A 23,802-nucleotide genomic window follows, 5' to 3' on the forward strand; every position below is an offset into this window, starting at 1 on the left:
AACTCAGGCCAAGTGTATAATACAACACAATGTGAGTGGCAGCAAGTGGCTGGCTGATACACCACAAACTAAGAGGACTGAGGTACCGTATTTTCCGGCGTATAAGACGACTTTTTAACCCCTGAAAATCTTAAAAGTCGGGGGGTCGTCTTATGCGCCGGGTGTCGTCTTGTACGCCGGGTGCAGACCAATGTATATATGGTGGGTGGGGGGGAGTGGAAAAAACGGACCGTATTTCCATACGCTGAGTGTGACGCCGGCCTTCCTGTTTGATACTGTCTGCTGACCCATGTATCTGATCCTATACTGTGATACTGTCTGCTGAGCTGTGTATCTAATCCCATCCTGTGTGATTCTGACTGCTGAGCTGTGTGTCTAATCCTATCCCGTGTGATACTGTGTGCTGAGCCATGTATCTAATCCTATCCTATGTGATTCTAGGTACCCCCTGCAGTCTGTGTCAGAGGGTGGTCTGTGTCGGCACGGTAATAAATTGTGTCATTTCCAGCTTTACAGAAGGACGATAACACCATAGAAATGATAGGAATTATAGGCCTCAGGCCTCAGTTGCCACAACTGTCTACAAGGAAAACTGTTGCTCATAGCAACCAATCACAGCTCAGCTTCTTTAAACAGCTCTGGTGAAATGAAAGATGCTTAGTAGTGATGAGCGAGCACTAAAATGCTTGGGTGCTCGTTGCTCGGATCGAGCAGATTGGAGTACTCGGGTACTCGGGTACTCGGCCAGAACAACGAGCCCTATGTAAATCTATGGGAAACCCGAGTATTTTTACAGCAATCCCCCACGGGGTCTTTTTAAGGTCTAAAAACGTCTGAAAATGATGAAAACACTGCTCAAATGACACAGGAACCTCATGTAAGCAATGTTGTCAGAGTTTCACGTCATTTTTACAGGTGCACCAAAAAACATACAAAAACGAAACCAAAACTGATTTTGCTGGGAAATATGTTAAGGTACATCCTTTCCAGGGTAATGACTTGTATATAAGGCAAAATAATTAACCCGAGACCAAAATGTTCCTCCACCACTTAGGCTATGTTCACACGCAGCATTGATGCATTTTGCCTCATAAAAGAAATGTCCCATTACAAAGGACACTAAGTGTATGGGCTGGCAAACATTTCCCCATGGGGGGGTACAATTTTTAAACAATTTTTATGGGGATCATAGACATCCTTGCCAAAAAATTGACTGGCTGTAGCAGCACGGAACACGCTAACCCTGGTGATCTAGTGGCAGTGGATGATGAGATGTGGAGGAAGGCCTCCTTAAAAACTAGGCCCAATTTAAAGGAGCGGGTCTCGTAGACTTGAAATGCCCATACACTAAGTGTATGGGCTGACAAACCCCCATGGGGGGGGTAAATTTAAAAAAAAAAATCAGCCCAAAATAGTGTTTACTGTTTAGAGCTGGGGTTACACACAGCAAAAAAAGGTGAATGGAAGCCTGAAAAGCACTCTTTGTAAACTAAAGATACATGAGGCGTGTCACGGAGATACCACACTGTAAAATATGTGAATACAAAAATACCCAGACTCTTATTATTCAGTATGCCAGGCAATAGTCGCCTAGGTACCTACATACCATTCCATAATCAATATGCTCAAAAAGGAGAAACATAGGAGTTTATGGTAAAAATCTTATAACAACTTTTATTGAAACAAACAGTCAACAAATATCAACAGACAACAATTAAAAAATGTGGTAAAAAAGGACACCAATACAGGCGGCACACAGTAAAATATGAAATACCAGTCCAAAGAACTTCAGTCAACAATGTATTTCAGGGACCCCATCTAATACCATGTCCATACGCCTGCTCCCAAATGTTATTGGAGGGAGGACACCTCTAGGGATCCATCTCCCATGCTGCCACCTAGGTAGTTGTGGTCATACCATCAACCTGTAATGAGTTGAATGAGGGGTGATCTTACCCAGACTGAAGCACACCGCTAGACAGACCAAAAATTAGAATGTATGCTTGAAAAACAACTATTTTTAGACCACACATAGAACGGGCGTCGGACGGAGATTACAGACTGTTTTAATATGTGGCCTGTATTTTTTAAAAATGTTAAAACCACAAAATACTGTATACACCAAAGGTATCAGACCAAAAACTGTAATGTATGGCTGAAAAGCCAAGATTTGCAGACCACAGATAGATCAGACGTGTGACTGAGATTACAGACAGTTTCAATATGTGGCCTGTATTTTTATAAAATTTTAAAAGCCTGGGATAACAGACTGATCAAAATGTGGCCTTGAGTTTTTTGGGCACACCAAAATTGTGTCAACAAGTTGGCTATGACACTAAAAAAGCAAATTGAAGTACTAAAATTGTAAGATATTTGGTGCAATGATATGCGATGAGTGTGGCGAACACTCACAGTGATAAATATAAGAACTGTAACTAAATATTTTTGGGCCAGCTACAAAATTTTGGGGCAGCAAAATGGTGTCCAAAAATGTTGTAAGACACTACAAAATATTAGATAGTACATAAAAAAAGGACAGATTTTTTTGACGCACTCTCATCTGATGCCTGGGACAAACATTTTTTTTTTTTAAATTCTTAGATTTGCACGCTCTTGCATTGCAATGACCTGGCTGTAGTCTGCAGCTTGACCAAGCAAATAAATGTAGAAAAAAGGGGGCTATGGATTGCTTTATAATAAAATGAGCAGGTGTAAGATGCCAAAAAAAAAATTGCCACGGATAGCTGCAGCTAAGTATATATTAAATAAGCAGCAGCAGACAGTAATGGAGCTTTTTGAGGTATGCAGTGAGATCTATGTACTCACATACAGTACCTGCAGGATTTGCACTGATGTGGATATGTGCACATAGACTCCCCTGCCTACCTAGCGCTGCAATCTATGTACCCCCGAATTAGCCTTAAAAAGGACTGTTGGTTTAACAGGATTCTGACCCTATCTCAGCAGCAGCTCTCCCTACACTAGCTGACTGCGGAGCAGAATGCGGCGAGCAGGGCGGCGTCAGGTCTCTTATAGACCTGATGACGATGTGCGGCCAGCCAATCACTGTAATACCACAACAAAGATGGCTGCGGCATTACAGTGCATGGCAGACAATCTCTGCATGGTCATTGGCGCTCTAAAGAGTGTAAAAATTGCAGGGCGGAGACCCGAGCTCCCGCTGAATAATCCCGGAAATACTCGGTGCTCACCGAGTACACTGAGCACAGTGAAACTCGGTTGAGTACCGAGTAGTGGCGAGCACGTTCACTCATCACTAATGCTTAGTGATTGGGTGGGGCTATGTGGAGTGGGCGTGGCCGATTTATGCACACACACATACATACACTCAACTTTATATTAGATTTTACTCTCGATGTAGACAGCGGGGCTGACATTGTGCCCTGCTGATCTCAGGGAGAACAGTGGATAATGATGAGAGCTGCCTCCTGCAGCACCCGGCAATGGGGATCAGCGCGAACAGCACTACTAATTCCAAGGCGCCGCTATGTGTCCCACTTATGACACAAGGATGTCAGGGAGTAAAAATGTCCTGCATCCAGGACTTGTTGACCCAAGTAAGATTTTGTTTACTATTTGGTATTTTGACATGTTCCAAGAAGGACTTCTTGGATTTGACGTGCGCTTCAGCCTTGGGTAAGGTTAACCGAATCCTTCCATGAGGTGCTGTGAGCTAATGTTTATTTTATCGAAGTGCACCTCTATTTCGTCATCCTCTGAGATGTACTGCGATGATCTGCTGACCGTGTGCACTAGCTCTCCGACGTATAAAGTGGGTACGAAAAATATTCATACCCCTTTAAATTATTCACTCTTTGTTTCATTGCAGCCATTTGGTAAATTCAAAAAAGTTAATTTTTTCTCATTAATGTACTCTCTGCACCAGATCTTGACTGAAAAACAAACGTAGTAATTTTTGCAAATTTATTAAAAAAGAAAAACTAAAATATCACATGGTCATACGTATTCAGACCCTTTGCTCAGTATTGAGTAGAAGCACTCTTTTGAGCTAGTGCAGCCATGAGTCTTCTTGGGAATGATTCAACAAGTTTTTCACACCTGCATTTGGGGATCCTCTGCCATTCTTCCTTGCAGATCCTCTCCAGTTCCGTCAGGTTGGATGGTGTACGTTGGTGGACAGCCATTTTCAGGTCTCTCCTGAGATGCTCAATTGGGTTGAGGTCAGGGCTCTGGCTGGGCCAGTCAAGAATGGTAATAGAGTTGTTCTGAAGCCACTCCTTTGTTATTTTAGCTGTGTGCTTAGGGTCATTGTGTTGTTGGAAGTTGAACCTTCGGCCAAGTCTGAGGTCCAGAGCACTCTGGAAAAGGATTTCCTCCAAGATATTTCTGTACTTAGCCACATTCATATTTCATTCAATAACAACCAGTCATCCTGACCCTGCAGCAGAAAATCACCCGCAAGGCATGATGCCTCCACCACCATGTTTCACTGATGGGATTGTATTGGGCAGGTGATGAGAAGTGCCTGTTTTATTCCACACATTCCACTTAGAATTATCACCAAAAAGGTCTATCTTTGTCTCATCAGACCAGAGAATTTTATTTCTCATAGTCTGGGAGTCCTTCACATGTTGTTTTGTTTTTTTAGCAAACTCTATGAGGGCTTTCATATGTCTTGCACTGAGGAGAGGCTTCTGTCAGGCCACTCTGCCATAAAGGTCTGACTGGTGGAGGGATGCAGTGATGACTTTGTGGAACTTTCTCCCATCTCTCTCTACTGCATCTCTGGAGCTTAGCCACAGTGATCTTGGGGTTCCTCTTTACTTCTCTCATCAAAGCTCTTCTCCCACGATTTCTCGGATTGGCTGGACGGCCAGGTCTAGGAAGACTTCTGGTGGCCCCAAACTTCTTCCATTTAAGGATTATGGAGGCCACTGTGCTCTTAGGAACCTTGAATACTGCAGAAGTTCTGTTGTAACCTTGGCCAGATCTGTGCCTTGCCCCAATTCTGTTTCTGAGCTCCTTGGCCAGTTCCTTTGATCTCATGATTCTCATTTGGTCTGACATGCACTGTGAGGTCTTATATAGACAGGTGTGTGCCTTTCCAAATCAAGTCCTATCAGTTTAATTAAACACAGATGGACTCCAATGAAGTAGAACCATTTCAAGGAGGATCACAAGGAAATGGACAGCAGCATGTGACTTAAATATTAATGTCTGAGCAATGGGTCTGAATACGTATGATGTGATATTTCAGTTTTTCTTTTTTAATCAATTTGCAAAAATTAATACGTTTCTGTTTTTTTCAGTCAAGATGGGGTGCAGAGTGTGCATTAGTCAGAAAAAAAAACTTTTTTTGAATTTACCAAATGGCTGCAATGAAACAAAGAGTGAAATATTAAAAGGGGTACGAATACTTTCTGTACCCACTGTATATTTTCAAACATAAAAAGTGGTTGGGCATCAGTGCACATATTCTATTCAACTTTTGGGGCAGGGACAGGTGGATGGGCCATGGAACCCCAGCTAGTAGACTCATCAAAAAGCAGAAGAGGTTGCTGCATGACTTTGGATATAGACTGCCTGGCTGATTTGCAAGGAGGGGTGTTGTGAATTCCATTCTTGGGCTCCATCCTGTGGTTGCGAATGGTATTTTTGGGAGTTCTGCTCTTGGGCTCCCTCTGGTGGTTTCAAGTGGAACTTAGCAGCTGCGTTCACTAATCGGTTCCCTGGCCTTTGTTATTTAACTGGGCTTTTGGCTGTAGTGGATGCCAGCTGTAAATGTTTTTCCTGTGGATTCAGTCCTTTCCTGGAAGTTCTCTGTTGGCCAGTCCATTTTCAGCCTAAGATAAGTCTGCTAGTTTTTGGGTGTTTCCATGCTTATGACCTTCTGTTCAGTTTAATTTTGTCTCTTTTGTCCAGCTTGTCATTATGAAATATTCCGGCTAGTTGGAAGCTCTGGGGTCGGTGTGGTGGTTATTTTTTGTAAACTCTGCGTGGACATTTAGTTTTTATACTGACCGCACAGTAGCCTTTCCTATCTCTGTCTATTTAGATAGTATTGGCCTCCTTTGCTAAAAAATCTAGTTTCATTTCTGAGTTTGTCATTTCCCTCTCCACTCACCATCAATATTTGTGGGGGGCTGTCTTCCTTTGGGGGTTTCTCTGAGGCGAGATAGTTTTCCGTTTCCATCTTCAGGGGTAGCTAGTTCTTAGGCTGTGCAGAGGCGTCTAGGCAGAGTTAGGTACGCTCCACGGCTATTTCTAGTGTTGGTGTAGGGATAGAGTAGGGATTGTGGTCAGTAGAGTTACCACCTCCTCAGAGCTAATACATTATTTGTTTTACCCACCAGGTCATTTCAGTGCTGCTCCGTATTCACTAGGTCATATCAGTGATTACTGTCTGTGGAGCTGCTACCTCCTCTAAGTTTGTCCATGATTGGTTTTACCCACCAGGTCATCTCAGTACCGCTCCGTAACCACCAGGTCATAACAGTACAGCTGGCCCACAATGTGTTAAATGCATCTCAAAAGAGGGAAGAGAAAGTTCTGAGTCATTGTTTTTTTTTTCTTGTTGCTTGTTTCGTCCTTTCTTTTCCCCTTGATTTTTGGATGGTGCAGGAGCTTGGTACTGATATGGAGGTTCAGGGTCTGTCTGCGCGTGTTGATCATCTCGCTGCTAGGGTACAGAGTATCCAAGACCATGTTGTCCAAACTCCTGTTTCTGAGCCTAGAATTCCTATTCCTGATTTGTTTTCTGGGGATAGATCTAGGTTTTTGAACTTCAAAAATAATTGCAGATTATTTTTTGCTCTGAGACCCCGTTCCTCTGGTGACCTCATTCAGCAGGTGAAGATTGTTATTTCTCTGCTGCGTGGCGACCCACAGGACTGGACATTCTCCCTTGAGCCAGGGAATCCTGCATTGCTCAATGTAGATTCATTTTTTCAAGCACTTGGACTGCTTTATGATGAACCCAATTCTGTGGATCAGGCAGAAAAAATTTTGCTGGCTCTGTGTCAGGGTCAGGAAGCGGCAGAGATATATTGTCAGAAATTTAGAAAGTGGTCTGTGCTTACAAAATGGAATGAGGATGCCCTGGCGGCTATTTTCAGAAAGGGTCTTTCTGAAGCTCTTAAAGATGTTATGGTGGGGTTTCCCACGCCTGCTGGTTTGAACGAATCAATGTCTCTTGCCATTCAGATTGATCGGCGCCTACGTGAATGTAAGGTGATGCACCATATGGCGGTGTCCTCTGGGCAGAGTTCTGAGCCTATGCAATGTGATAGAGTTTTGACGAGAGCAGAACGGCAGGAGTTCAGACGTCCGAATGGGCTGCGTTTTTACTGTGGTGACGCTACTCATGCTATCTCTGACTGCCCGAAGCAAACTAAGAGGGTTGCTAGGTCGGTTACCATCAGTACTGTACAGCCTAAGTTTCTCTTGTCTATTACCCTGATTTGCTCATTGTCGTCCTTTTCTGTAATGGCATTTGTGGATTCTGGCGCTGCCCTGAACTTAATGGACCTAGAATTTGCCAAGCGCTGTGGTTTTTTCTTGGAGCCTTTGCAGAGTCCTATTCCCTTGAGGGGGATTGACGCTACGCCATTGGCCAAGAATAAACCTCAGTACTGGACACAGTTAGCCATGAACATGGCTCCAGCACATCAGGAAAATATTCGCTTTTTGGTGTTGCATAATTTGCATGATGTGGTTGTGCTGGGGTTTCCATGGTTACAGGTACATAATCCAGTGCTGGATTTGAAATCTATGTCCGTGACTAGTTGGGGTTGTCAGGGGATACATAGTGACATTCCTCTGATGTCAATTTCCTCGTCCCCTTATTCTGAAGTTCCTGAGTTTTTGTCGGATTTCCAGGATATATTTGAGGAGCCTAAATTCAGTCCTCTGCCTCCTCATAGGGACTGTGATTGCGCTATTAGTTTGATTCCTGGCTGTAAGTTCCCTAAGGGTCGACTTTTCAATTTGTCTGTGCCAGAGCATGCTGCTATGCGGACTTATGTAAAGGAGTCCTTGGAGAAGGGGCATATTCGCCCGTCTTCGTCACCGTTGGGAGCGGGGTTCTTTTTTGTTGCCAAGAAGGATGGCTCCTTGAGGCCCTGTATAGATTATCGCCTTCTCAATAAGATCACGATCAAATTCCAGTACCCTTTGCCTTTGCTCTCTGATTTATTTGCTCGGATTAAATGGGCTAGCTGGTTTACCAAGATTGACCTTTGAGGGGCGTATAATCTGGTCCGCATCAAACAGGGTGATGAATGGAAAACAGCATTTAATACGCCCGAAGGCCATTTTGAATATCTTGTGATGCCTTTCGGGCTCTCTAATGCTCCATCTGTGTTTCAGTCCTTTATGCATGATATTTTCCGGGAGTATTTGGATAAATTTATGATTGTATATTTGGATGATATTTAGTTTTTTTCCGATGATTGGGAGTCTCATGTGAAGCAGGTCAGGATGGTATTTCAGATTCTTCGTGCTAATACACTGTTTGTGAAGGGGTCTAAGTGCCTTTTTGGAGTTCAGAAGGTTTCTTTTCTGGGGTTCATTTTTGCTCCCTCGGCTATTGAAATGGACCCTGTTAAGGTCCAGGCTATTTATGATTGGACGCAGCCCACATCTGTGAAGAGCCTTCAGACGTTTTTGGGCTTTGCTAATTTTTATCGCCGCTTCATTGCTAATTTTTCTACTGTGGTTAAACCTTTGACCGATTTGACCAAGAAAGGTGCAGATGTGGTGAATTGGTCCTCTGCGGCTGTGGAGGCCTTTCAGGAGCTTAAGTGTCGTTTTACTTCTGCCCCTGTGTTGCGTCAGCCAGATGTTTCTCTCCCTTTTCAGGTTGAGGTTGACGCTTCTGAGATTGGGGCAGGAGCTGTTCTGTCTCAGAGAAGTTCTGATGGCTCTGTGTTGAAGCCATGTGCTTTCTTCTCCAGAAAGTTTTCGCCTGCTGAGCGTAATTATGATGTCGGCAATCGGGAGTTGTTGGCTATGAAGTGGGCATTCGAGGAGTGGCGACATTGGCTTGAGGGAGCCAAGCATCGTGTTGTGGTCTTGACCGACCATAAGAATCTGATTTACCTTGAGTCGGCCAAGCGGTTGAATCCTAGACAGGCTCGGTGGTCTTTGTTTTTCTCCCGTTTTGATTTTGTGGTCTCGTATCTTCCGGGATCTAAGAATGTGAAGGCTGATGCCTTGTCTAGGAGTTTTTTGCCTGATTCTCCTGGAGTCCGTGAGCCGGCTGGTATTCTCGAGGGGGTGATTCTTTCTGCTATCTCCCCTGATTTGCGGCGGGTGCTTCAGGAGTTTCAGACCCGACCGCTGTCCTGTGGGGAAATTGTTTGTTCCTGATAGATGGACTAGTAAGGTGATTTCTGAGATTCACTGTTCGGTGTTGGCTGGTCATCCTGGGATTTTTGGAACCAGAGATTTGGTTGCCAGGTCCTTTTGGTGGCCTTCTTTGTCACGGGATGTGCGCTCCTTCGTGCAGTCCTGTGGGATTTGTGCCCGGGCTAAGCCCTGCTGTTCTTGTGCTAGTGGGTTGCTTTTGCCTTTGCCTATCCCTGAGAGGCCCTGGACGCATATTTCCATGGATTTTATTTCTGATCTTCCTGTTTCTCAGAAGATGTCTGTCATCTGGGTGGTTTGTGACCGGTTTTCTAAAATGGTCCACTTGGTACCTTAGCCTAAGTTGCCTTCCTCCTCTGATTTGGTTCCTTTGTTTTTCCAGCATGTGGTTCGTTTGCATGGTATTCCGTAGAATATTGTGTCTGACAGAGGTACCCAGTTTGTTTCTAGGTTTTGGCGGTCCTTTTGTGGTAGAATGGGCATTAATTTGTCTTTTTCTTCGGCGTTTCACCCTCAGACAAATGGACAGACGGAGCGAACCAATCAGACCTTGGAAACCTATTTGAGATGCTTTGTGTCTGCTGATCAGGATGATTGGGTTACCTTCTTGCCGTTGGCCGAGTTTGCCCTTAATAATCGGGCTAGTTCGGCTACTTTGGTTTTGCCTTTTTTTTGTAATTTCGGTTTTCATCCTCGTTTTTCTTCAGGGCAGGTTGAGCCTTCGGACTGTCCTGGGGTAGATTCTGTGGTGGACAGGTTGCAGCAGATTTGGACTCATGTGGTGGACAACTTAACATTGTCTCAGGAAAAGGCTCAACGTTTTGCTAACCGCCGTCGGTGCGTTAGTCCCCGGCTTCGGGTTGGGGATTTGGTCTGGTTGTCTTCTCGTCATGTTCCTATGAAGGTCTCTTCCCCTAAGTTCAAACCTCGTTTTATTGGTCCTTATAGGATTTCGGAAATTATCAATCCGGTGTGTTTTCGTTTGGCCCTTCCAGCTTCGTTTTCCATTCATAATGTGTTCCATAGATCTTTGTTGGGGAGATATGTGGTGCCCATGGTTCCCTCCGTTGACCCTCCTGCTCCGGTGTTGGTTGAGGGGGAGCTGGAATATGTGGTGGAGAAGATTTTGGATTCTCGTCTTTCAAGGCGGAAACTTCAGTATCTGGTCAAGTGGAAGGGTTATGGCCAGGAGGATAACTCTTGGGTTTTTGCCACCGATGTCCATGCTGCCGATTTGGTACGTGCTTTTCATTTGGCTCATCCCGATCGGTCTGGGGGCTCTGGTGAGGGTTCGGTGACCCCTCTTCAAGTGGGGGTACTGTTGTGAATTCCGTTCTTGGGCTCCATCCTGTGGTTGTGAATGGTATTTTTGGGAGTTCTGCTCTTGGGCTCCCTCTGGTGGTTTCAAGTGGAACTTAGCAGCTGCGTTCACTAATCGGTTCCCTGGCCTTTGTTATTTAACTGGGCTTTTGGCTGTAGTGGATGCCAGCTGTAAATGTTTTTCCTGTGGATTCCGTCCTTTCCTGGAAGTTCTCTGTTGGCCAGTCCATTTTCAGCCTAAGATAAGTCTGCTAGTTTTTGGGTGTTTCCCTGCTTATGACCTTCTGTTCAGTTTAATTTTGTCTCTTTTGTCCAGCTTGTCATTATGAAATATTCCGGCTAGTTGGAAGCTCTGGGGTCGCAGATTTGCCCCTCCACACCGTGAGTCGGTGTGGTGGTTATTTTTTGTAAACTCTGCGTGGACATTTAGTTTTTATACTGACCGCACAGTAGCCTTTCCTATCTCTGTCTATTTAGATAGTATTGGCCTCCTTTGCTAAAAAATCTAGTTTCATTTCTGAGTTTGTCATTTCCCTCTCCACTCACCGTTAATATTTGTGGGGGGCTGTCTTCCTTTGGGGGTTTCTCTGAGGCGAGATAGTTTTCCGTTTCCATCTTCAGGGGTAGCTAGTTCTTAGGCTGTGCAGAGGCGTCTAGGCAGAGTTAGGTACGCTCCATGGCTATTTCTAGTGTTGGTGTTAGGAGTAGGGATTGCGGTCAGTAGAGTTACCACCTCCTCAGAGCTAGTACATTATTTGTTTTACCCACCAGGTCATTTCAGTGCTGCTCCGTATTCACTAGGTCATATCAGTGATTACTGTCTGTGGAGCTGCTACCTCCTCTAAGTTTGTCCATGATTGGTTTTACCCACCAGGTCATCTCAGTACCGCTCCGTAACCACCAGGTCATAACAGCGGGGAGGTGGAAAAAAGATGCCCATGGTCCTCAGGCCCAAGGATGCTCATTGACTGCGCTGCAGCCTTTCAACAAACTTTATTAGGCTGACGAACCTGAACAGTAAAACTAAACTCTGATTGGGAGTCTGTGTTCGGTATGAACATCGTACTTTACTGTCCGGGTTCGCTCATCCCTACATAGCAATTATGTGATCAGCACACTGAGCAAGCATGGGAGCAAGGCTTCAATTTTATTCCCAATATGTTGAATAAGACTTTCATGCTCCCAGACCAGAGTTGGGTTGGTTCCACCAATTGTGGGAACTTTTTTGCAGATAAATATTTTTGATGTTTTCATCAACCTTGCTTGGTGATGTCCAGGCTTGGACTGGCACACAGGAGATCAGGAGAATCTTCCAGTAGGCCCTGTCAAGAAATGATAATGTGTAGTGCAAAAAAAACATCATCTTATCATTCATTAAGCAAGCTAGCCAAATTATTATTGCATTGCAACAAAAGTAAATACTTTTTCTAGAGTCAGTATATTTTTTTCTAGGGTCAAATATACAGTACTTGTATGTAGCGGCACAGTGGGCCCCAAGAATCAGTTATTGGTGAGCCTTGGCCCATCCAGTCCGACACTGGTGATGTCTGATGCTGAGTTACTCAATGCTGGGAAGCTTTTTAAAAGCTCGGTGTCCACCTGCTAGGAGGTGGTAGGAATCTATGATCTGTGCCACCCTGATGTAGTTGTCCAGCTATGTGACTATTTTCTGCAGTTGTGGGGAGAATGGTAAAATTGTAGAGCACCAGGTTCCGAAACTGAGGAGTTACTCTAACACATGATGAGATTGGTGGGAAAGCAATAAATCAGGTCATGTAATACTTCATTCAGCTCAGATGTAAAACATAATTTTATTTTTGTATGTTTTGCATATATAGGGCCATCATGTCTCACATTGTCGCTCACAATCTGGCCCCCTATCAGTATGTTTTTGAAGTGTGGGAGGAAACCGGAGAACCCAGAGGAAACCCACGCAAACACGTGGAGGACATACAAACTCCTTGCAGATGTTGTTTTTGGTGAGATTGGAACCAATGACCATAGAGCTGCAAGGCTCAAGTGTTAACCACTGAGCCACCGTGCTGCCCCGAACTTGAATTAGGTAAGTTGATTCTGTTACAACATATTCATTCGTCACTTGTTCAGTCTTGTACTATACAGTAAGGTGAGCGTTTTTCCTTGACTCTTCACCCTGGATTACTCTTGTTGCTGTAACATCCTTACATGGTGGCCAGTTGATGTAATCGGCCACCACAGCGGCGGCAATAAGATTTGTTATCAGGTATTTTTCTAAAACGCCTGATTCTAGGAAGATAGAAATAATATTGGTTAACAGACTGGCAAGAATGTTGGTTGATAACATGGATTGTATCAGAAAGAACAAATTGTAGCAATGCATTAATAATAGGCCCTAGCATACAAAATATAAAATGTAGAATCCTTAAATGGGTGCTCCACTACTAGGATAAAACATTTTCGATCAAAATGTTTGGCCTTCATAAAATAATAAAGCTCATACTCACCTCCCATACTGGCGCCGGTCCCACGGTGTCGGCACTCACTCTCCCCGGGGCTCTCATACGGTGTTGTGACGGGCTTCAGCTGATCTCGGACTTCCTCTTCCTGTTCAGTACCATAGGAGGTGAGGACAGTGACGCCAGCACTGATTGGGCATCAGTGTTACGCGTCACAACACCACACAAGGCCACGGGGAGGGTGAGTGCCGACACCATGGGAACTGTGCAAGCACAGGAGGTGAGTATGAGCTTTATTATTTTATCAGGGCCAAGAAAAAAGTATGAGCAGTTATCCAGGTAGTGGACAACTTCTTTAACCCTACTGCTTCCAGACATTAGTCTACACATATGCTAGTAAAATATAAAAGCATACCAACAGAACAACACCGGTGTCATTCCACAGTGATTGTGTTTCTTGCAAAATATTTAGAATAGAGTCCTCAGTGTCCTTTTAATGGCTAACTGAAAATATGGTAACAAATTGGAAGCTTTCGAGACTACTCCGGTCTCTTCATCAGGCACAGACTAAAGCGAATTCTGAAGAATCACATATTTACACACAACACAGCACAGAACTGTGTTTCATGAGAAATTGAATGATCAGATTGACTTACCTGTTATCACATAAAGTGCATTGATAGTTGAAGTTGTAGTTTATGGTATAGTTGTGATAGATCTCCACCTGTGGCAGCTCAGGGTGGATATAACTAACTCTTTTTGCATACGCCTGCCATAACGGACCATGGTTGTCACCCTGTTCACCATCAATCAACCAGCATGCAACATGACACATTTCGTGTGCAAGTGTGGATCTTAATCGTTCTGAAAATAAAAGTGTTTATACAGACATGAGAAAAACTAAGTGCACCCTGTTTGAATTCTTTGCTTTTACATATCAGGACATAATAAAACAAATCTGGCCCTTAGAAGATCTCCAAGGCAGGGAAATATGACCTCAGATAAGCAAAACCGTATAATTATTTATTTATCAAAAACTGTGTGAAAAGTTAAGTATAATATTAAAATCAATATTTTGCAAAGGAAGTAGGAGCTGCCAGCTTTCTGCCATGAGGCAAGTCCAGTGCAATTACAGATACCACTTAGAACCCTGGGAGCAGTGGATGTGAAAACCCTGCAGCACCGACTGACAGCCACACTGAAAAGTGTACTGTAGAGCTGGCTGTCAGTCACTGGTGGGATATGGTTACCGCTGCTGCTCTCAGTACTGTGAGTGGTGACTGCAATTGCTCTGAGTGTGACGGCATCACTAAAAGCCGGTGGCTCCCGGGAAAAGTAAAATTCATTTTCTCCTAGGTGCCGCACTTTCAGTAAAGAGGCCTGTTAGCTTCATAATGTTATTAGCCTACATATTGACCCTTTATCATGAGGCTAATACAACAATCAACCCTGATAGGTCCCCTTAAAATCTATATTATAGGCAGAACACATGTCTTTCAATTCCCCTATTAATTCCTATTAAAGCAGCAAAGGTGTTCTTAATATTTCACATACAGGATTTGCATGTTGGCCTACTTTTTGACAAATAATGTCAGTGTTATTTATCAAGAGTTCTTTTTGAGGTTGTGTTTACCTAATTTTAAGACACTCTAATACCCAATTATTTTTTATTTTGAATTTTACATAGAATTCAAAGAGGGTGTACTCATTTCTTATCATGAATGATTGCACAATGAGTATAAAACATGTATTACAGCACAAGTAGCATCTTTTTACCATGTACATACGTTATTTTATAAAGATGCTGTAAGTGATGTAGTAATATCAAACCTACCGGCAGAATCCAAGACTTTAACGGAAAGTTCTATCATGGACTTATGTTGGTTATTATCCACAATGTTAGAGGTCTGAGCAGATGTTTTGGTCAGCCTGTTATTCCACACGATTTTTATTTTTGTTGGAAGCTAAAAGGGGGAAATAAATTCCATTATATCTGTAAACTCTTAGGTGCCAATCTAACAAAGAACCCATCTATCATGTAATGTACATTACTGGTCTCCATATATGAGGCATGGGGTATTTTGAGAAGTCCAAGTTATGAGAGCAACAATAAATATAAACTTAGAAATAAAATAATTTAGTTGACATCTGGATATTTTAGACTAAGAGTAAAAAATCCATTGAACTTCACGCCAAAAATTGAGGATCTCTATGTCTATGCATGGTGGATCTCATGTAATGTCTCCACTCAATCCATAGATAAGATGGTTTTCCTGACATTTTAAATAACGACATTTCAGAACAGTGACAACAGGGTTAGGGTGCTCTCTAGAAAGCTAAAGACACTTTTCTTGAACATAATTGTGGGAGGAGGGAGAAGATGGATAAATCTTGTATAACCCAGATACTATTGATAGGATACCTTACTCCCGAAGATGGTGATATTATACAGTTCGTACAAGAGTTCCACAAGCTCCACTTTATTCTCCTGGAAATTGGTCACGTATTTGGAACCTGGTGATACGATGCCTTCCAGGAATAAGCCAGGGATTTTGCACATTGGCAAACTGGGAAAAATAAGGAATCATCTATAAATTCACAGGAAACATTTCTTTCTTAATTTACGGTTTTGTACAATGATCAATATGTTCAACACAACTCACCTGTCCTCACTATCGGAGCTCTCCACACTATCAGATGAATCATCTGTGCAAAAATATGAAAGAGAGAAAAGACTTTTAACTAAGTTTTAGGCTCAAAATTGATGATTTTGCTAATGAGACATGTCAGTATAAAGGTCCATACTAGAGGGATCAAACCAGAGCAGAATATGTCGCTGATCAGACTATGGTAGCTTCCATAGGTTTTAATGGAGATGTGGGAGCAATTGTATAGGACTCTACTTATGTCTTCATGACTTACAGTAAAACTCAAGCAAATTCATTGCACTGCTGTAAGGAATTCTATAGAGACAACAGTAGCCATAATAAGTCAACATGGCAATGAAGTATTTTGCCAAAATGTAAATGTCCATGACCTGAGACAGCACAGAAAACGAAGAATTGTTCTTTATACAAAAACATAAACCAGAATTTTATCTAGAAATTACTTACTTGTATTTGTGGAACTTTCTCCTTCATTAAAATCCTCATTATCACTAATGATAATGGTGTCATCATCGGTTCTGTGAAATAAATGTAAGAAAATATGAGTCCACCATTAATAATTAATCCTCATGAAGTATCTAGTAAGAGATAAGATGTCTGTCCTACCTGGTGGTATTCTTCAAATCACTATCTAAAGATAGCACTTTCAGATCTGTGGAAGCAAAAAAACATACATCTCTTTTTAGAATATTGTATTAGTAATGATGGACAGGATGGCAGCCAAGATGGAAGACATTATTACTGGATGGGGCAGATCAGGGGACATTATTGCAGGATAAGAGCAGTATGATAGACATTAGTACTGGATAGAGGTCAGGATTTGGGGATGTTATTACAGGATGGCAGCCAACATGAAGGACAATATTACAGGATGGTATTAAGATGGGGGACATTATTGCAGGATGGTAGCCAAGAAGAGGGGAATTATTACGAGATGGGGCCAAGATGGAGTACATTATGACAATAAAGGGGTAAGGAATACATCATTACATGATGGGGACATTTGTTCAGGACAGAGGACAGTATTATAGGATGGAGGCCAGGACGGTGACATTATTACAGGATGGGAGCTAGAACAGCAGACATTATTACAGAGGCCTGTATATCTGACCAATATGCTTCTGATGTAAGACCTCTAAGTTTTATCCCATGGCCCTTTGGACTCTAATTACACCACTGCTCATTACCATAGATATACAATAGAAATATATCCAAACCCTTACTAAAATGTGCATAGAAGCTGCACCCAATGATGACCACAATGACAGCTATCAATATATCAGACCCTTTTCTGTATCAGACACAGTACCTGGTTTATTCGATGATGAACTGGAATCCAAGCCACTGGTGTCAATCAGGCTTGGGGACCTGGGAATTGGCCGCTTCCTTGGATGAGACTGGAATAGTATCAAACATGTCAAATAAAATCAGTAAATATGAATATGCCCAATTTATAATCTTATCCCATATTCGACTGTTTTCCATTTAGACACCTATATAAATGTGTTCACCATTGGCCTTTGCTTATTTCATGTCCAGAGTATGACAGATGTAGGAAATACTTGTGATTAGGATATGAATATGGAAGGTGATGACATTTACTGGTCTTCATACAATATTTTTATGTATCCTGTACATGGACAAATTGTCACAAGTACCAAACCTGAGGGCAATCTTTACCCTGCAAACTAACCCAACCCGTCTCCCCATTGTAGCTCTTTGGGATTTTTTATCCTAAGTGTATTATAATTAGTTAACAATGTAAAATTGGAAATTACCTGATGGAAGTCTTCATCATCATGACTGTCCTCGCTGTCAGATAAAACAATTATTCGCTTAAAGCGCTTTTTTCTAAACATATTTGAAAAACTCAAGAACTCACTGAAAACACTCCTCTCTCCACAAACTCCTACAAACACCCTCAACGGAACTTTGGATGACGGCGTGTTCTGTAGCGTTCTGTCCTTTGTGACATCATTAGAATGACAATGTTCTTTTATTTTCTGCTAACACTTTATTTAAATATGTATTCAAAACAATGACCAAAAAGAAAACCAGGTAAAAAGAACTATCCCTCTAATTTTCCTGATCCCTCACATTTCCATTTGTTAGGAAAAATAAAGATAACCAACATTAAAAAAACACACACTGATAAATTAGCAGAATCCTTATCCCTCTTACCCCAAGGGAATAAAAAAGAGTGCGGGTAACACAGCGCTGCTGAAGAATCAAAAGTATCCAGGGAATCCTTACAAAGACTTTTCTTGAGATTCATAAAAAAACAGGACTACATGTTTCGGCACTGAACCAGTGAGCTCCTCAGGCCTAGTGCCGCAACAAAGATGAGAGATCTATATTTAAGATAGGAAAGGGAAATTATATCACAAATATTGGTGAACGTTCACAATACCAGGGAGAACTAAAAATCAAATCCATCATTGATAAATAACACATAGTTGGGTTAGAACCCAGAGCTCCAAAGTTAGGGATATACCAGTGTTAACCAATGAGCCACCATGCTGCCCACAGTAGGTGGACTGTACAGGAGTGCTACTGCTTAATTTATGATGTTAGTAGACTTAATAATAGGAGATTTAAAAAATTCTGTTTTTTTAGGTGGTAAAATAATACTGCTAAAATTTTCTCAGGAATTAATCCCTAGTTAGTATCAGAAGGTAACAGCACTAACCACTGTGCTATAGGACCACAAGGGAGTTGAAGTGACTGTAAAAGCCGCCACAAGTGAAATTGTATTTTAAAATCTAGCAGTCTAATACAGTTGGAGCACCGTGCTATTTTGCGGACAAGATAAAGTTTAGAACTCTTGTAAAGTGTCTCTTGCCATTGCATTCCCCTGTTTGCATCTTTCTCACCCACTTCATTCCTTGCCTTCCAATAAATCTACCCTTTGTTGTTTGCACCTCATCTTGTGTACAGTAGTTGTGTACGGTGGTCCCCCGGCCATCGCTTCACTGTAGTTCCACACAAAGAATTGACATGCATCAGAAAAAACACAGCTGCGTTTCTGCGTGGGATTTATGGCAGCATGTGCACAGAGGATTTGGTATTCCATAGGTTTACATGGTACTGTACACCACATGGAAAACTGCTGCGGATCCACAGCCAAATCTGCACCGTGTGCACATACCCTCAAAGGGGTACGAATACTTCCTGCACCCACTGTATATCTTGAAACATAAAAAGTGTTTAGGCATCAGTGCACCTAGTCTCTTCATCTTCTGGGGCAGGGACAGGTGGATGGGCCATGGAATTCCAGCTAGTAGAGTCATCAAAAAGCAGAAGAGGCTGCTGCATGACTTTGGATTCAGACTGCCTGGCTGATTTGCAAGGAGGGGAGGTGGAAAAAAGATGCCCATAGTCCTCAGGCCCAAGGATGCCCATTGACTGCACTGCAGCCTTTCAACAAACTTTATTAGGCTGACGAACCTGAAAAGTAAAACTAAATTCCAATTGGGAGCCTGTGTTCGGTATGAACACCGCACTTTACTGTATGGGTTCGCTCATCCCTACATAGCAATTATGTGATCAGCACACTGAGCAAGCATGGGAGCAAGGCTTTAATTTTACTCCCAATATGTTGAATAAGACTTTCATGCTCCCAGACCAGAGTTGGGATGGGTTCCACCAATTGTGGGAACTTTGTTGCAGAGAAATATTTTTGCTGTTTTCATCAACCTTGCTGGGTGATGTCCAGGCTTGGACTGGCACACAGAAGAACGGGAGAATCTTCTGGTAGTCCCCTGTGAAGAAATGATAATGTGTAGTGCAAAAAAAACATCATCTTATCAATCATTAGGCAAGCTAGCCAAATTAATATTGCATAGCAACAAAAGTAAATATTTTTTCTAGAGTCAGTATATTTTTTTCCAGGGTTAAATATACAGTATTTGCAAGTAGCGGAACAGTGGGCACCAAGAATCACAGTTACTGGTGAGCCTTGGCCCTTCCAGTCCGACACTGGTGATGTCTGATGCCGAGTTACTCAATGCTGGGAAGCTTTATAAAAGCTCGGTGTCCACCTGCTAGGAGGTGATAGGAATCTATGATCTGTGCCACCCTGATGTTGTTGTCCAGCTGTGTGAATATTTTTTGAAGTTGGGGGAGAATGGTAAAATCGTAGCGCACCAGGTTGAGAAACTGAGGAGTTACTCTTATAAATGATAAGTTTTCTGTTTGCCTTCTGGAATTGGTGAGCTCTAATCATCATGAGATTGGTGGGAAAGCAATGAATCAGGTTGTTTAATACTTCATTCAGCTCAGATGTTAAACTTAATTTTTTTTTTAATGCATTGCATACACAGTGACATCAGGGTCATACTGGCCCACCGGAGAACCGGAGGATTCCCCGGTGGGCCCAGACACTGAGATCTGCTGGCATACTAGCCAGCAGCTGCCTAGGGCCCTCACTGCTCTAAGGGCCCCAGCCAGTGTCTATGGGGCCCCTGAGGAGCTGCGGGTGACAAGAAGCCACGCCTGTCCCCACTGCTAAAGAGAAATGAATATTCATGCTTCTCCACACCCTCATGGGCATGGAGAGGAGTGAATACCATTTCACTTTAGTAGCAGGCAGCGTTATCCGCAGGCTACAGCTAACACTGCCCGCATGTAAAGCCCCACCACCACTGCAGCATTCTCTCACACTCACACACAAAGCACCGCACCACATACACACACGCACGCAGACAGACACACAGCACTACTCACCTCTCGCAGCACATCCCGGCATCCTGCTTCCTGCACTTCCTGTCTGAGACAGCACAGCTGGATGACATCATCATTCAGCGCGCGGCTGTTTCAGACAGAAAGCTGCTGGTGAGGAAGAAGCGGCCTGGATGTGCTGCGAGAGGTGAGCTGTGCTGTGTGTCTGTCTGCATGCGTGTGCATGTGTGTCTGTATGTGGTGCGATGCAGTGCTTTTGTGTGTGAGAATGAGAGAGTGGTGCAGTGGCGTGTGTGTGAATGTGGTGCGGAGCTTTGTGTGTGTGTGTGTGAGAGAGAGTGGTGCTGTGCTGTGTGTGTGCGTATTGGAGATGTGTGTATTGGAGATTGGCAATGATGGGGTGGTGGGGAAGGAGGCAATGATTGAGGTGGTGAAATGGGCAATGGCAGGGTGGTGGGGAAAAGGCCATGATGGTTGTGGTAGAAAGGACAATGATGGTGATGGGGGAGGCAATGATGGAGGTGTTGAAATGGGCAATGATAGGGTGGTGGGAGAGAAAACAATGATAGTTGTGGTGTAAAGGATAATGATGGTAATGGTGGTAAAAAACAATGACGGTGGTGGAATGGGCAATGATGGGGGTTGTGGGGGAGGAGGCAGTGATGGAGATAGTAGAAAGGGCAATGATAGGGGTGGTGGGGGAGAAGGCAATGATGGAGATGGAGGGGGAGAAAAATGATGGAGGTGGAGTGGGGCTGCATTATACCCTATAAGGAGGGCTGCATTATACTTTATGAGGGGGCTAAATTATATTCTGTGGGGAGGACTGCATTATTCTCTCAAGGGACTATATTACATTCTGGGGGGCTGCCTCATACTATATGAGGGGGCTACAGTATACTCTATGGGGGGCTACATTATATTCTGTGATGGGGCTGCATTATTCTCTCAGGGGACTACATTATATTCTGGGGGGGCTACATCATACTATATGAGGTGGTGCAGCGTTATGTCCTATGAGGGTGCTACAGTATACTCTATGGGGGCTGCATTATACTATATGAGGGGGCGGCATTTTAGCCTATGAGGGTGCTACATGATATTCTATGGTGGGGACTGCATTATACCTTATGAGGGTGTTGCATTGTATTTTGTGGAGTGCTGCATTATATTCTATGAGGTGGGCTGCATTATATTCTATGAGAAGGGGCTCCATTATATTCTAAGAGAGGGGGCTGCTGTTATGACCCCAATGGCAGAGGGTCTCTGCAATAAATACCAAGTCTGCAAACACAAAAAACCAGCTCATAGGGCAGTGGTAACTGGGCTGACCGTATAGCTAATCCTAGCACCACAAATAGCAGCAGCCGCGGAACGTGCCTACGTTGGTTCTGGACGTCTCGCGCCAGCCGGAGAACTAACTAACCCTAGAAGGGAAAAGATAGACCTTTCTTGCCTCCAGAGAAAAGACCCCAAAAGTTGGATACAAGCCCCCAACAAATAATAACGGTGAGGTAAGAAGAAAAGACAAACGTAAGAATGAACTAGGTATTTAGCAAAGAGAGGCCCACTGACTAATAGCAGAATATAGTAAGATGACTTATACGGTCAGCAAAAACCCTATCAAAAATATCCACGCTGGATATTCAAGAACCCCCGAACCGTCTAACGGCCCGGGGGGAGAATACCAGCCCCCTAGAGCTTCCAGCAAAATCAGGAATCACATTTAGTACAAGCTGGACAAAAAATAAAAGCAATACAAATAACCAAAAAACAAGGAAGCAGGAACTTAGCTTAATTTTGCATGAACCAGGACCAGCAGACAGGAGCAAACAGAAAGGACTGATTACAACGATGCCAGGCACCAGACTAAGAATTCAGGAAGTTCATATAGCAACACCCCTGGACTAACGACCCAGGTGGGTGCCAAACTAGGGAAAGACAATCTCAGAGTCATACCACTAGTGACCACAAGAGGGAGACAAAAAGTCTAATTCACAACAGTACCCCCCCTTTAAGGAGTGGTCACCGAACCCTCACCAAGACCACCAGGGCGATCAGGATGAGCAGCGTGAAAGGCACGAACTAAATCGGCCGCATGCACATCAGAGGCAACCACCCAGGAATTATCCTCCTGACCATAGCCCTTCCACTTGACCAGATACTGAAGCCTCCGTCTGGAGAGACGAGAATCCAAGATTTTCTCCACCACGTACTCCAACTCGCCCTCAACCAACACCGGAGCAGGAGGCTCAACAGAAGGAACCACAGGTACAACGTACCGCCGCAACAAAGACCTATGGAACACGTTGTGAATGGCAAACTACACCGGAAGATCCAAGCGAAAGGACACAGGATTAAGGATTTCCAATATCTTGTAAGGACCGATGAAGCGAGGCTTGAATTTAGGAGAGGAGACCTTCATAGGAACAAATCGAGAAGACAGCCATACCAAATCCCCAACACGAAGTCGGGGACCCACACCGTGGCGGCGGTTGGCAAAACGCTGAGCCTTCTCCTGTGACAACTTCAAGTTGTCCACCACATGATTCCAAATCTGCTGCAACCTATCCACCACAGAATCTACCCCAGGACAGTCAGAAGGCTCCACATGTCCCGAGGAAAAACGAGGATGGAAACCAGAGTTGCAGAAAAATGGCGAGACCAAAGTAGCGGAATTAGCCCGATTATTAAGGGCAAACTCAGCCAACGGCAAGAAGGTCACCCAATCATCCTGATCTGCAGAAACAAAACACCTCAAATAAGCCTCCAAAGTTTGATTAGTTCGCTCCGTTTGTCCATTAGTCTGAGGATGAAAGGCAGACGAAAACGACAAATCAATGCCCATCTTAGCACAAAAGGATCGCCAGAACCTGGAAACAAACTGGGATCCTCTGTCAGACACGATATTCTCAGGAATGCCGTGTAAACGAACCACATTCTGAAAGAACAAAGGAACCAGATCGGAAGAGGAAGGCAGCTTAGGCAAAGATACCAAATGGACCATCTTGGAAAAGCGATCACATACCACCCAGATGACAGACATGCCCTGAGACACCGGAAGATCTGAAATGAAATCCATGGAAATGTGTGTCCAAGGCCTCTTCGGGACAGGCAAGGGCAAGAGCAACCCGCTGGCACGAGAACAGCAAGGCTTAGCTCTAGCACAAGTCCCACAGGACTGCACAAATGACCGCACATCCCGCGACAAGGAAGGCCACCAAAAGGACCTAGCCACCAAATCTCTGGTGCCAAAAATTCCCGGATGCCCTGCCAACACCGAGGAATGAACCCCGGAAATGACTCTGCTGGTCCATTTGACAGGAACAAACAGTCTGTCAGGTGGACAAGAG

General features: G+C 43.7%; 1 protein-coding gene across 1 annotated transcript; it reads right to left on the reverse strand.

Moving 5' to 3' along the window:
* Positions 1 to 12,487: 12,487 nt before the first annotated feature.
* LOC143768866 (germ cell nuclear acidic protein-like) lies at positions 12,488 to 17,673 on the reverse strand. Its single transcript, XM_077257488.1, has 9 exons — positions 17,548 to 17,673; positions 17,079 to 17,166; positions 16,376 to 16,421; positions 16,217 to 16,287; positions 15,767 to 15,809; positions 15,526 to 15,670; positions 14,938 to 15,067; positions 13,760 to 13,967; positions 12,488 to 12,933 (listed from the first exon to the last, which is right to left on the reverse strand). Exons 1-9 carry the CDS (start codon positions 17,626 to 17,628, stop codon positions 12,849 to 12,851), a joined length of 897 nt encoding a protein of 298 aa, XP_077113603.1. The 5' UTR covers positions 17,629 to 17,673; the 3' UTR covers positions 12,488 to 12,848.
* Positions 17,674 to 23,802: the final 6,129 nt, after the last annotated feature.

Source organism: Ranitomeya variabilis, chromosome 4 (genome assembly GCF_051348905.1).
Source record: "Ranitomeya variabilis isolate aRanVar5 chromosome 4, aRanVar5.hap1, whole genome shotgun sequence".
Classification (NCBI taxonomy): domain Eukaryota; kingdom Metazoa; phylum Chordata; class Amphibia; order Anura; family Dendrobatidae; genus Ranitomeya; species Ranitomeya variabilis.